The sequence below is a fragment of the Oncorhynchus kisutch genome, linkage group LG4 (genome assembly GCF_002021735.2).
Source record: "Oncorhynchus kisutch isolate 150728-3 linkage group LG4, Okis_V2, whole genome shotgun sequence".
NCBI lineage: Eukaryota > Metazoa > Chordata > Actinopteri > Salmoniformes > Salmonidae > Oncorhynchus > Oncorhynchus kisutch.
Genome location: NC_034177.2, coordinates 39,175,353 through 39,191,369, shown reverse-complemented (window position 1 = coordinate 39,191,369; position 16,017 = coordinate 39,175,353). Strand labels below are relative to the sequence as shown.

The window sequence follows — 16,017 nt, the reverse complement described above, 5'->3', positions numbered from 1 at the left end:
ATTTGGTGAAAGAACAAGTCCATATTATGGCAAAAACAGTTCAAATAAGCAAAGAGAAATCACTGTCCATCATTACTTTAAGACATGAAGGTCAGTCAATGCGGAAAATCTCAAAAACCATCAAGCACTATGATGAAACTGGCTCTCATGAGAACCGCCACAGGAAAGGAAGACCCAGAGTTACCTCTGCTGCAGAGGATAAATTCATTAGAGTTAACTGCACCTCAGATTGCAGCCCAAATAATTGCTCAACATCAACTATTCAGATACCACTGTGTGAATCAGGCCTTCATGGTCAAATTGCTGCATAGAAACCACTACTAAAGGACACCAAAAAGAAGAAAACACTTGCTTGAGCCAAGAAACTCGAGCAATGGACATTAGTCCGGTGGAAATCTGTCCTTTGGTCTGATGAGTCCAAATTTGAGATTTTTGGTTCCAACTGCCGTGTCTTTGTGAGATGCAGAGTAGGTGAACAGATTATCTCTGCATGTATGGTTCTCACTGTGAAGCATGGAGGAGGTGGTGTGATGGTGCTTTGCTGGTGACACCATCAGTGATTTATTTAGAATTCAAGGTACGCTTCATCAGGATGGCTACCACAGCATTCTGCAGGGATCCGCCATCCCATCTGGTTTGACTATAATTTGTTTTCAACAGGACAATGACCCAACACACCTCCAGGCTGTGTAAGGGCTATTTGAGCAAGAAGGAGAGTGGTAGAGTGCTTCATTAGATGACCTGGCCTCCACAATCACCTGACCTCAACCCAATTGAGATGGTTTGGGATGAGTTGGACCACAGAATGAAGAAAAAGCAGCCAACAAGTGCTCAGCATATGTGGGAACTCCTTTGGGAGTGTTGGAAAAGCATTCCAGGTGAAGCTGATTGAAAGAATAACGAGAGTGTGCAAAACTGTCATCAAGGTAAAGGGTGGCTACTTTGACAAATATAAATTATTAAGACTTTTTTGGTTACTACATGATTCTATGTGTTATTTCATAGTTTTGATGTCTTCACTATTATTCTAAAATGTAAAAATAAAGAAAAACCCTTAATGAGTAAGTGTGTCCAAACTTTTGACTGGTACTGTATATCATAACCATTCTACCTTTTCTGGCCATGAGTTCATATTCCCAAAATAGCCATTACAGCAAATGACCATGTGCATCTCTCATTTCATTGGGCCTATTAGATTATTATAATTTCACGTTGTCGCTCTATGCATCTGAAAGTAAGCACGGTTTATAACATACAGTAGAATTTAACAGGTGAATAGACAGTTGATCTTTTGCATTGAAGTGTATAGGCTACTACTGTAAATAGGCCTACTGTTGTTTTCATTTTTTTCAGAGTAGTCAATGTTTCAGAAATCGCAGGCAGTGCAGCATATTTAGGTTCAGGAGAAAGTAAATGCAAAACATTATTGAATTCAAACAATCTGTTTACAGCTCCACAACCATTTGAAACGGTCAGATACAGCAAATGTCACTGCAAAAAAAATATTTGGCCAACACCAAAGACATTTGATCAAGTTCGCCATTGATATTTCCTTTAGATATACTGTCTTGGCCTAATTCCAATCTTCCAAAGTATACAGCAAAAAACAGCATTATTGTCACCATAAAAGGTGAATGATGGGCACTATTCAGGAAGCGTTATAATGCGTGTTTATGCGTGCACAGTTTTTCATTCAGGTCTGATTTATAACGGGAAACATGTGTATGTATGGCATGTGCCAGTTTATAAATCTCAATATTTGTGTGTGCGCGCAGTCTTTTCAGAAATAGTGCACGCAGATATTTTGTGTATCATTTCTGCAACGGTTATAACCTGTTTTTTTATGCAAATATCTTTTACTTTACTTTAACAAAGAATATTTTTTGAAATACCTGATACATTAACAAAGTGTGTGTGTGTGTGTATGTATGTATGTATGTATGTATGTATGTATATGTATGTACATACATACATGCATGCATACATACATACATACATACATACATACATACACACATACATACATTACATTAATATGTGCATTCTACAAAAGTGAAATTTGACAAATTTAACACCCAAATTCCAGCCATCTGGTTTGACCTTCGTGAGACTATAATTTGTTTTCAACAGGACAATGACCCAACACACCTCCCTGAACCCCATTATTTGTCCATGCCAGTAAAAAAGATTATGTGCTATTATTCTGTCGATATCTGATAGATTGTAAAAATCCCTTTTCAATTGATTAGAATTGTTTTTAAAACCTTTTAACAATTTCGATGACCGTTGCTAATGTACCCACATGGGTAGTAGCTACCATTAAAATAAAACATCTAAAGCCAGAAGTGAAGCGTCACCATTAGCCAATGGATAGTTAGTCAATGGTGACCCTTCCTTTTCAATACAGACAAATGGATGTATAGAGACATTTTTGGATGTACTACCATGACATTTATCGAGAGCCAGCAATTTCCCCCTTGTGGTTTTCCTTGTCAGGTCACATGGCCCTAGTTATGGTAATTGGACAGAACTTTGTAATATAGATCTTACCAGTCTGGTCGCCCTGGCCCAAATCCTCCACTGCTATCTGCACCATCTCCCCCAAATCTTGTTCCGACATTATTCAGACCTGTATAGCCAGAGAGGACCACAAAACATCATCATTGCAAATAAAAAGAGCCATGACATTCTCTGGCTCTTCAATCCCAATGTCAGTGAATTTATGACAATTAGCAATAAGCAAATAAAACAGCTTGACAAGGGGGTTGTTCTAAAAAAGAAAACCTGATGTCTGTGCTACATGTTTCAAGCAGACCACTATAGTCCTTGTGCCCAAGAACACCAAAGTAACTTGTCAAAATTACTTCCATCCCATAGCACTCACTTCTGTAGCCATGAAAAGCTTTGAAAGGCTGGTTATGTATGGCTCATATCAACACCATCATCCCAGAACCCTGGACCCACTCCAATTCACTTAATGCCCTAACAGAGCCACAGACGACGCAATCTCTATTGCACTCCACACAGTCCTTTCCCACCTGGACAAAATAAACACCTATTTGAGAATGCTGTTAATAGACTACAGCTCAGTATTCAACACCATAATGCACTCCAAGATATCACTAAGTTAAGTCCCTGAACACCTCCCTCTGGAGCTGGGTCCTGGACTTCCTGACGGGCCGCCTCCAGGTGGTGAGGGTAGGCAACAACACATCCGTCACGTTGACCCTCAACACTGCGGCCCCTCTGGGGTGCGTGCTTTGTCCCCTGCTGTACTCCCTGTTCATCCATGACTGTGTGGCCGCACACGACTCCAACACCATCATCAAGTTCACCGATGACATAAAGGTGGTGGGCCTGATCATTAACGATTATGAGACAGCCTACAGGGAGGTCAAAGACCTCTCCCTCAATGTGGGCAAGACAAAGGAGCTTATTGTGGACTACAGGAAACGGAGGGCCGAACTGGTTGAGAGCTTCAAGTTCCTCAGTGTCCACATCTTTAAGGATCTATTATGGTCCAAACACACCAACAGTCATGAAGAGGGCACGGCAGCCTCCCGGGTGGCGCAGTGGTCTTAGGCACTGCATTGCAGTGCTAGCTGTGCCACCAGAGACTCTGGGTTTGAGCCCAGGCTCTGTCGCAGCCAGTCGCGACCGGGAGGTCCAGGGGGCGACGCACAATTGGCCCAGCGTTTGGGTGGCAGGGATATCCTTGTCTCATCGCGCACCAGCGACTCCTGTGGCGGGCCAGGCGCAGTGCACGCTGACCAGGTCGCCAGGTGTACGGTGTTTCCTCCGACACATTGGTGCGGCTGGCTTCCGGGTTGGATGTGCGTTGTGTCAAGAAGCAGTCGGGTCGGATTGTGTTTCGGAGGACGCATGGCTCTCGACCTTCGCCTCTCCTGAGTCAGTACAGGAGTTGCAGCGATGAGACAAGACTGTAACAACTACCAATTGGATACCACGAAATTGGGGAGAAAAAGGGAAATAAATAAATTTAAACATTTTTTTTAAAGAAGACACGGCAACAACTCTTCCCCCTCAGGAGGCTAAAAAGATTTGGCGTGTGCCCTCAGATCCTCAAAAAGTTATACACCTACACCATTGAGAGCATCTTGTGTATGTGCATAGTCAACTCTTTTTGACTATGCACACACACACTGGAATCACACACTTACACTCACACTCCACTTACACAGGCACATATTCACCGCACACACATTTACACACTCATCACATACACTGCTGCTACTGTCTATTATTTATCCTGTTGCCTAGTCACTTTACCCCTACCTATCTGTACATATCTACCTCAATAGCCCAATTCCTTGTACCCCTGCACATCGACTCAGCTTGGCTATATACATAGGGTACCAGTACTATCATTGCTCATTGTGTATTTATTCCTTGTGTTAATAATAATAGAAAACAATATGATTATTTATTTATTGTACTGCATTGTTGGGAAGGGCCCGTAAGTAAGCATTTCACTGTTAGTCTACACCTTGTTTACAAAGCATGTGACAATTAAAATGTGATTTGTTCTATGCCTTTTGCTTAACTGGACCTCATAATTCAAGGATGAGTCACTTAACTAGTTTGGCACATATCACCACTCTACACCACAGGGATACATTTGTTTCAATATTGGTTGAGTCATGTGAATTTACTAGGCTTGATTAGAGGGCCACAAATCCTGACATGGCATAGAATATGCGTAACTCATCATTTCATTATTCTAACCTGCAAATAACAGGCAAATTACCTCAAGGTTGATATAAGATGACTGAAGAACTGACTACTTGAACTATGTTCTGCAACTGAGAAATGAATGAGCTCTTAGCCTTGTAGCTAGTAAAAGTATAAATGTTATTGTCAATATTATTAAATATCTATAAACTCAGTTAATCAAATATATAGTATAGTATTATATAGTATTAAGTGGTTACTGTCTGGTTCCATTTGTCAAAATACCAGACTTCCACCAGAGGGCACTCAACCCTAACCCTGTTTGAAATTCAGGTTGAATTCAAAATGTTATTGATTGTCCTTGATTTTTTTCCTCTTGGGTTCTGGACAGGGCCCCAGATTCAAGGAGAAAACAACTGAGAAAGAGTCTGATTTATTTCCTGCTCTATTCCCTGTGTGAAGTTTTACCTGAGTGTGTCTGGGTTATAGAGCTAATAATAACAGGTAGAGTATTAGCTTCTTGTTGAGCAAGCTTCCTAATGTGGGTGTCTTAAGGGCAGTGGTGGAAAAAGTACCCAAGTACCCAGTACTTGAGTAAAAGTAAAGATAAGTTAATAGAAAATGACTCAAGTAAAAGTGAAAGTCACCCAGTAAAATACTACTTGTGTAAAAGTCCAAAAGTATTTAGTTTTAAATATACTTAAGTATCAAAAGTACATGTAATTGATCAAATCTACCTAAGTATCAAAATAATTTCAAATTCCTTCTATTAAGCAAACCACAAAGCACCATACTTTTTTGCCCCACTGTATATATACATATATATATATACACACTGTATTCTATACTATTCTACTGTATCTTAGTCTATGCCGCACTGATATTGCTCGTCCATATATGTATATATTCTTAATTACATTCCTTTACTTAGATTTGTGTGTATTGTGTATAGGTTGTGAAATTGTTAGATAATACTTGTTAGATATTACTGCACTGTCGGAGCTAGAAAGACAAGCATTTCGCTACACCCGCTATAACATCTGCTAAACACATGTATGTGAACAATAACATTATATGTACATGAATGTTTCATATGCGTTTCAACCTGTCCCCAAATTTATATAGTTGGTTCAGAGTTCGTTTGGTTTTTCAACCTGCGTGTCCTGATCATGTCTGGTGGGGATAGACAAACTCAACATGCGCACGATGGAGCACACACACACTGAGCCAGTTTCATTATGATGTTAGTCTATTAGAGCTTTGCACACCTAGATTGTACAATATTTGCAAAAGCTCTGTCAAGTTGTTGATCATTGCTAAACAGCCATTTTCAAGAAAGCAGAATGAACCAGCTTTTCCTCTAGGATTTTGCCGATGACAAGCATACCCATAACATGATGCACCCACCACCTTGCATGAAAATATGAAGAGTGGTACTTAGTAATGTGTTGGAATTGCCACAAACATAACGTGCTGTATTCAGGACATAAGAGTTCATTTCTTTGCCACATTTTCTGTAGTTTTACTTTAGTACCTTATTGCAATAAAGGTACAGGTTGGACCGTTTGCCCCACTGTAGGCTGCTCCACAATATCCCATGATTAGTAGGCAAAGTTGGACACATGACACATAAGCTATGTTCGAATGCCCATACTAACATACTGTATATCAAATCAAATTCAAATGTATTTATATAGCCCTTCTTATATCAGCTGATATCTCAAAGTGTTGTACAGAAAAGCAGCCTAAAACCCCAAACAGCAAGCAATGCAGGTGTAGAAGCACGGTGGCTAGGAAAAACTCCCTAGAAAAGGCCAAAACCTAGGAAGAAACCTAGAGAGGAACCAGGCTATGAGGGGTGGCCAGTCCTCTTCTGGCTGTGCCAGGTGGAGATTATAACAGAACATGGCCAAGATGTTAAAATGTTCATAAATGACCAGCATGGTCAAATAATAATAATAATCACTACATACTTCATGACTATATACTATTAGTTAATTTTAGTATACTGTAAACCATGGGTGGGCAACTCCAGTCCTCGAGGGCCTGATTGGTATCACTTTTTCTTCATCCCTAGCAAACACAGCTGATTAAATCAAATTGCATTCTAAACTGAAGATCATGATTAGGTGATTATTGGAGTCAGGTGTGTTAGCTGGGGCAAACTGTGACACCAGTCAGGCCCTCGGGGACTGGAATTGCCCATCCCGCTGTAAACGGTATCCTTTCAGTTGAGCGTACTAACGCCATTACTAAAGTCATTACTTTATTACATTGCTCTACATTTTCCTAACATTTGTCATAATTAGTTAAAGCAATGAATTTGTATACACTCTCGTTGGACTTCGGCTGCATATTTTCTTCAAAACTGAAAACGACGTGAAGCCACACCCATTTACTGAAGAATTCCATTGTGGGGCCTAAAAGTATACAAACAGTGTCAACTGTATACTTTGTATTTTGGCGAATGTAGTACGACATCCAGAAACTTTTGCCATACTAACTATATCCGTACTATGACCAATAAGCATACTATATACTCAATTTACGTCATAAATAGTACAGTTAGAATGAGTATTTGAAGCTATACACTATATATACACAACAGTATGTGGACACCCTTCAAATGAGTGGGTTTGGCTATTTCAGCCACACTTGTGGCTGACAAGTCTATAGAATCGAGCACATGGCCTTGCAATCTCCATAGACAAACATTGGCAGTAGAGTGGCTTTACTGAAGAGCTCAGTGACTTTAAACGTGGCACCATCATAGGAAGACACCTTTTCCAACAGGTCAGTTCGTCAAATTTCTGCCCTGCTAGAGCTGCCCCGGTCAACTGAAAGTGCTGTTATTGTGAAGTGGAAACTTGCAGGAGCAACAACGGCTAAGGCCACACAAGCCCACAGAATGGGACCGCTGAGTGCTGGTTGCAACATTCACTAACGAGTTCCAAACTGACTCTGGAAGCAACGTCAGCACAAGAACCATTCGTCTGGAGCTTCAAGAAATTAGTTCTTATGGCTGAGGAGCTGCACTCAAGCCTAAGATCAACTTGCGCAAGGACAAGTGTCAGCTGGAGTGGTGTAAAGCTCGACGCCATTGGACTCTGAAACAGTGGAAACGCGTTCTCTGGAGTGATGAATCACACTTCACCATCTGGCAGTCAGACTAATCTGAGTTTGGCGGATGCCAGGAGAATGCTACCTGCCCCAATACATAGTGCCAACTGTAAACTTTGGTGGAGGAGGAATAATGGTCTGGGGCTGTATTAAAAAAATACATTTTTTTTTGTATCTAGCCCCTTTTTCTCACCAGTTTCATCACCAATTACGATCTTGTCTCATCGCTGCAACTCTCCAACGTGCTCGGGAGAGGCAAAGGTTGACTCATGCATCCTCCAAAACATGACGCGCCAAACTGTGCTCCTTAATTAACACCTGTCTGCTTAACCCGGAAGCCAGCTGCACCAGTGGTGTCGGAGGAAACACTGTTCAACTGATGACCGAAGTCAGCCTGCAGGCGCCCGGCCCAACACAAGGAGTCGCTAGAGTGCAATGAGCCAGGTAAAGCCCCCACGGCCATACCCTTCCCTAACTTGAACGATGCTGGGCCAATTGTGCGCCGCCCTATAAGACTCCCGGTCACGGCCGGTTGTAACACAGCCTGGGATCGTACCCAGGTCTGTAGTGACGTTTCAAGCTGCGCCACTTGGGAAGCCTTTTGGCTAGGCCCCTTAGTTCCAGTGAAGGGAAAGCTTAACACTACAGCATACAATGACATTCTGTGCAAACAATTCTGTGCTTTCAACTTTGTGGCAACAGTTTGGGGAAGGCCCTTTGCTGTTTTTGACAATGCCCTCATGCACAAAGCGAGGTGTATAAAGAAATTGTCGAGATTGGTGTGGAAGAATTTGACTGGACTGCACAGGGCCCTGACCCCATCGAACACCTTTGGGTTGAATTGGAATGCCGACTGCAAGCCAGGCCTAATCACCCAACATCAGTGCCCGACCTCTAATGCTTGTGGCTGAATGGAAGCAAGTGTGTTACTGGCCCACAATACCCCATAAAGTGGAATTATATTTTTAGAAATGTTTACAAATTAAATTAAAAGCTTAAGTGTCATGAGTCAATACGTATTCAACCCCTTTGTTATGGCAGTCTAAATTATATCAGGAGTAAAAATGTGCTTGACAAGTTGCACTCTGTGCAACACAAAGAGGTTGGTGGGGAGGACGTGCTTGTGGTAATGGCTGGAGGGAAATCAGTGGAACTATATTAAATACATCAAACGCATGGTTTCCGTTTCTTTGATACTATTCCATTTGTTCTGTTCCAGCCTCCACCGGTGTGCAATAATAATCAGTTAACATTTTTTCCTCATCTCTGTACCTCACACATGTAAGGTCCCTCAGCCGAGGAGTGGATTTCAAACACCGATTCAACCACAAAGACCAGTGAGGTTTCCAATTCCTCGCAAGGAAGGGCACCTATTATTAGATTGGTAAAAAAGAAATCAGACATTGAAAATCCCTTTGACCATTGTGAAATTAATTACACTTTGGATGGTGTATCAATACACCCAGTCAGTACAAAGATACAGGTGTCCTTCTCCAACTCTGTTGCCGGAGAGGAAAGAAACCATTCGGGGATTTCACCATGAGGCCAATGGTAACGTTAAAACAGTTAAGAGTTTAATGGCTGTGATAGGATTAAACTGAGGATGGATCAACAACATCGTAGTTACTCCACAATACTAACCTAAATGACAGAGTGAAATGAAGGTATCCTGTACAGAATACAAATATTCCAAAACATACACCCTGTTTGCAAATATCTGGATTTTGGTTTCAATGCCACTGTGTGGAGGGGTGTGAAAATAAATTACTTTATTTATCAACAATTTACACTTAATTATGGTCATTATCTTGTTGGCAATAGTAAATAGAGGTATGGCACTACAATTAAAGCTAGATGTCTGTACTTGAACGAACAGGCGACTGTGCACAAATGATACAGCATGTCTTCATTCGCTGACAATATGTTTACAACCTAACTTTAAACAATAACGTTGCAGATATTCTAGGTCTTGATATTGACTCTAAACTAGCTAAAAAACCTATGGTGTAATCACTAGTCCAAACGGTTCAGTTTTGCAACGAATTCGAGTTTCTGTTGAACAAATTTAGGTAGGTCCCTCCCGGTTTGCTTCCGTTTAAGGTTTTGCTACAGAATCGAAGTAACGTTACTGAATAAGTCCCTGAACCTAAATCATGACTGTCCACCATTGCATGTAGCTAGTTATTTCTAGTCCAGCGTTTCCCAAACTCTCTCCTCGAAACCTCACAAAGCCGATTCAAATGATCAAACTTTGATTGTTTGGATAAGCCGTGTACTGCTAGGGTTAAACAACAAACGTACAGCCTTTGGGGTGCCCCAGTAAGTTTGGGAAACGTTGATATAGGCCAATTCAAGTGAGTTGTAAAGAAGCTCGCTAGTTAGCCCGTCTAATTTACATTCTAGATAAGCCTAGATTCATCCATGTATATGTGTATTCTTAACAGCAGAAATTCTGAAAGATAAGCTATTACATGACAAACCATGATTACAGTAGTAAACTAGCTAACATGTCAGACATTACCCGGCAGGTGGGCTACTTAGCTAGCTGGGCTAACTTGCATGGTAAATAAGGAATAACATTTCTGAATGCTGCCATATCTTACAAAACGTCAACAAAAAGGAGGCTACAAATTGAGTCACAGTTGTGTATTTAGATGTAATATATCAGGGCAAAAACAATTGCCATTGCAGAAGGTACACTAAACTAGCTAACTAACGTTAACCATTTATAATTCACATTTGCGGTAGCTAGCGTGCTAACCACAAGTACAACAAGCACGCAATACAATGGTACACTAGGCCTCAATGCCCATATCCGTGGCCGCGTTGTAAATTTATGATGTGGTTTATTTTATATTAATAATCATCCAAATTAAATGTTGAATGCAGGTTCAAAGCATACAGTATCTCCACTTCTGGCTCACGGGGTATGTACGGTGTTAGATTGGGTTATATTACCGTGTGAATGATGAATTCTCGTGTTGTTTGTAGGGATTTCGATAACGGCGTCCTTCCTCGCGAGAGAAAAAGCCTGAACTTCGTCTCAGTTTCTTCTCTGACCACCCGCTGCGATGGCAGGGTTGCCAGGTACTAGCAAATAAGTCTAGCCAGTGAGCTCTGAAAACCCGCTCACAAGTGCTTAACACTAGCCGATTTTTTTGCAGTAAGACGAGTTGCCACATTTATCCATCAAACCCTTTTTCCATAACGTTATCGAGCTAAATATCGACGTCATTTTAACGACATAGGCTAAGAAGCTAAATTTAGTTTAACATCAAAATAATTAAGAGTTTAAGAATTTCGCAAGAGAAAAGATAAGATACATTATTAAAAACTCTCCAGATCATTTTCCATCAATGGATGTCGATTTAACTTGTTTTGACTGCTATTATTAAGCAGTAAGGCCGAGCAGGTGTGGTATTTGGATGTTCTTAAGACATACCCTTTAGCCGTGGTATATTGGCCATATACCACAAACCCCTTAGGTGCGTTATTGCTATTATAAACTGTTTACCAACGTAATTAGAATAGTAAAACGTTTTTTTTCTTCTCCTTCCTGTGGTACACAGTCTGATATACCACGGCTTTCAACCAATCAGCATTCAGGGCTCAAACCACACAGTTTATAATTGTAGATAAATCCGGTTTGTGAATGTGCATAACTATAGATACATCTGACAGGTGAGTTTGAGTGATAAGTTGGACAGAGGATCTCAAAATCTCTGTGCAAGAAACACTGGGATGAACTTAAAAATGTTCTGCAATTCTCTGGCAGTTGTGCCGTTATTATGTGCCATTTAACACCATAGTACCCTCCAAACTCGTCATCCAGCTCGAGACCCTGGGTCTCGACCCCGAACTGTGCAACTGGGTGCTGGACTTCCTGACGGGCCGCCCCCAGGTGGTGAGGGTAGGTAACAACATCTCCCCCCGCTGATCCTCAACACTGGGGCCCCACAAGGGTGCGTTCTGAGCCCTCTCCTGTACTCCCTGTTCACCCACGACTGCGTGGCCATGCACGCCTCCAACTCAATCATCAAGATTGCGGACAACACTACAGTGGTAGGCTTGATTACCAACGACGACGAGGCGGCCTACAGGGAGGAGGTGATGATTGTGGACTTCAGGAAACAGCAGAGGGAGCACCCCCCTATCCACATCGACGGGACAGTAGTGGAGAGAGTAGTAAGTTTTAAGTTCCTCGGCGTACACATCACGGACAAACTGAATTGGTTCACCCACACAGACAGCGTGGTGAAGAAGGCGCAGCAGCGCCTCTTCAACCTCAGGAGGCTGAAGAAATTTGGCTTGTCACCAAAAGCACTCACAAACTTCTACAGATGCACAATCGAGAGCATCCTGTCGGGCTGTATCACCGCCTGGTACGGCAACTGCTCCGCCAACAACCGTAAGGCTCTCCAGAGGGTAGTGAGGTCTGCACAACGCATCACCGGGGGCAAACTACCTGCCCTCCAGGACACCTACACCACTCAATGTCACAGGAAGGCAATAAAGATCATCAAGGACAACAACCACCCGAGCCACTGCCTGTTCACTCCGCTATCATCCAGAAGGCGAGGTCGGTACAGGTGCATCAAAGCAGGGACCGAGAGACTGAAAAACAGCTTCTATCTCAAGTCCATCAGACTGTTAAACAGCCACCACTAACATTGAGTGGCTGCTGCCAACATACTGACTCAACTCCAGCCACTTTAATAATGGAAATTGATGTAAAAAAAAATATCACTAGCCACTTTAAACTATGCCACTTTATGTTTACATACCCTACATTACTCATCTCATTTGTATATACTGTACTCGATACCATCTACTGCATCTTGCCTATGCCGTTCTGTACCATCACTCATTCATATATCGTTATGTACATATTCTTTATCCCTTTACACTTGTGTGTATAAGGTAGTAGTTGTGGAATTGTTAGGTTAGATTACTCGTTGGTTATTACTGCATTGTCGGAACTAGAAGCACAAGCATTTTGCTACACTCGCATTAACATCTGCTAACCATGTGTATGTGACTTTTAGATTAACTGTCTTCAAAGTAATGACTCGGGACGTCGGGTTTGATATGAAAGCTTCTTTAATAATGATACTTTTTCACATTACATTTAAACAACTTTAGATTCTACAGAGCAATGCAGGTAAGATGCTAGCGGAAAGTCAGCTGAATCTCTTTTCACCTGCACATAACTGGCTGTTATCTCTCTCATTCCTGTCGCAAGGCATTCTGGAACTTGCAGTCAAAAGTGTAATTCAATACTAACCAATACAATTACATATGTAAATAACTTTTAAGAAATATCTTTAGATACAGCTCAATGAATTAACTTAAACATTAACTCTGTAACACATTAAAGTTACAACATCCTCCTCCTCCCCCCCCCCCCCCCCCCCGATGAACAACTGTGTTTATCTAGATCTCTAGGCAGTATATCAACTGAATAGGTCTCCTCAACAAAGTCCCTGAAGCAGTACGAACTGAACATGATCTAACTAGGCCGTCTCGGCCTGGAAACAGTTCCTCAATCTTTCCTAGTTTCCAGGTTTGTCTGGGTGTGTTATCTTCTCCAATGAGTACAACGTCACCTGCTTTCAGTGGGGTGGGCTGTGGTGTGTCACAGCGGTGTGCTGACTTTAAATCCAGCAAGTATTCTCTTCGCCAACAGTTCCAGAAACTGGTCACAAGTCTCTGCCTGTACTTCCATCTGCGTGTCATTTTCCCCTTGTTTAACGTTGGGTGCGTAGTGTCTCTTGCTCCAGAATGCATAAAATTTGATTTGATTTGAGATGTTAAGACTGCAAACCTTTATAAATGGCCTATTTGCGAGATTGAAATAAGTCAATAGGCATAGGTTTCTGATTAAAATCTGGGTTTATAATTGCAATTCAACTTTGCAATGGTTTACTTCGCTATACTGAACAAAAATATAAACGCAACATGTTAAGTGTTTGTCCCATGTTTCATGAGCTGAAATAAAATCTCAGACATTTTCCATATGCACAAAAAGCTTACTTCTCCAATTTTGTGCACAAACTTCTTTACATCCCTGTTAGTGAGCATTTCTCCTTTGTCAATATAATCCATCCACCTGACAGGTGTGGCATATCAAGAAGCAGATTTAACAGCATGATCATTACACAGGTGAACCTTGTGCTGGGGGACAATAAAAGGCCACTTTAAAATGTGCAGTTTTGTCACACAACACAAAGCCACATATGTCTCAAGTTTAGAGAGAGCGTTGACATGCTGCCTGCAGGAATGACTGCAGTAATGTCCACCAGAGCTATTGCCAGAGAATTGAATGGGTGCTGAGAAGTATTTATGTCTATAATAAAGCCCCTTTTGAGGCAAAAAAACCTCATTCTGATTAGTTGGGCCTGGCTCCCCAGTGGGTAGGCTTGGTTGCCATGTGGATGGGCCTATGCCCTCCCAGGCCCACCCATGACTGCATCCATGCCCAGTCATGTGAAACCCATAGATTAGGGCCGAATTTATTTATTTAAATTACATGATTTCCTTATATGAACTTGTTTATATTTTTGTTCAGTATAGATGCAGGTAGCATATAGCCCTTGATAGGACAACATCTCACAGTGAAACTGACAGTAGTCCACAGTGAAAACTGACATTAAATGTGGTGAATGATACATTTGTGATAGAGCTGTGACCATGATCACAACTGATAACTTTGAATTTAATTTAACTAAAGATGGCCATTAATAATTGCATAAATAACACAAGATTACAACAAACTGAGTTATACGATATTTATTAAATCCGTTTGCCAGCTCCAAGTAGGCTACACAAGTGGCACAAATTGATTTACTATGACTCCAGTTATATTGTAATTTGTCATATTTATTGTGTCAAATGGTAGGCTACAGTAGCCTACAATGGCATAGAAATTAATAGACTACAATTTTCCCGGAAATCCTGAATGGCAACCCTGTGCATGGAGGCTTTAGAGAGCGTGGAGCCGACAATTATGGGGAAAAGCCATGTTTCCTACTTCCGATTAGCGTGTAAATATGGCATTACATCACACCAGGACCTAAAACGACATCATCAATGACACAAACCACGCCATAGATACGGAAAAGAGGTCAATGGAAAAGAGGTCATAGAACTACGCTCTACATTGAATTTTAATCTTAAAAATTAATTTGAGGGATAAATATAATTTAGAATTGTAAAATGGTTCTCTTTGTCCATGGGTGGGTCGTATAGGGAAATATAATATTTTGTTCTTATTTTCTTGGTTATAGATACATTTAAAAAATGACATGTAGCCGATGTGAAATGGCTAGCTAGTTAGCGGTGGTGCACGCTAGTGGCGTTTCAATCGGTGACGTCACTTGCTCTGAGACCTAGAAGTAGTGGTTCCTGTAGAGAAATGCTATTTCTTATGCAGGTGACCAAACTATTGTTGATAAAGGGCTACAACTCAGAGTTGAGCCTGTGGGGTCCCCTACAGGATAGCTCCCGCATTACACTAATGGCCAAAACCAGCGCACACACACATGATCTCCGTTGTAGCTGAACGTTGAATGCCCGAAGAGGATTCTACGATGACGGACAGACAACTGAGCCAATGGCGGAAGACTACAGACTACACCCCAGCTGAACCAATCCAAATATCCGATCTTCCAGAATCAACCTACTTTCTTTTCTATATATTAGTGGTGTACTGATTGTAACGGTCTCTTCTTCGTCTGCGCTTCCGTACGAACCAGCGGGAGAGCCGTAATTATGCTGTTCTAGATATCTTCACTCTGAATAAACTGTAGCTTGTCATACAATTTACCACCTTGTCTGAATCGATCCTTGACCGACTCGTCCGTCTACATATCCAATTTCTAACATTCCCCTTGCTCTGCAAGGGCCGTGGTTTTTGTGGAGCGATGGGTAACGATGTTTCGAGGGTGACTGTTGACGTGTGCAGAGTGTCCCTGGTTCGCGCACAGGTCGGGGCAAGGGGACGGACGTAAAGTTTAAACTGTTACATAAAGTTGAAGTCGGAAGTTTACATACACTTAGGTTGGAGTCATTAAAACTCATTTTTCAACTACACAAATTTCTTGTTAACAAACTATCATTTTGGCAAGTCGGTTAGGACATCTACTTTGTGCATGACAAGTAATTTTTCCAACAATTGTTTACAGACAGATTATTTCACTAATAACT

The 16,017-nt window shown here is 41.5% G+C and overlaps 1 protein-coding gene across 1 annotated transcript in view; it reads right to left on the bottom strand.

The window, feature by feature from the left end:
- LOC109889512 (protein BANP-like) overlaps positions 1 to 10,947 on the bottom strand; it is a 70,263-nt gene extending 59,316 nt beyond the window's left edge. Inside the window, exons 1-2 of the mRNA XM_020480980.2 lie at positions 10,771 to 10,947; positions 2,551 to 2,629 (exon numbers count right to left, since the gene is read on the bottom strand). Coding sequence (XP_020336569.1) covers positions 2,551 to 2,620 — 70 coding nt within the window. The 5' untranslated portion in view covers positions 2,621 to 2,629; positions 10,771 to 10,947. The remainder of the gene's footprint in view (positions 1 to 2,550; positions 2,630 to 10,770) is intronic.
- Positions 10,948 to 16,017: the final 5,070 nt, after the last annotated feature.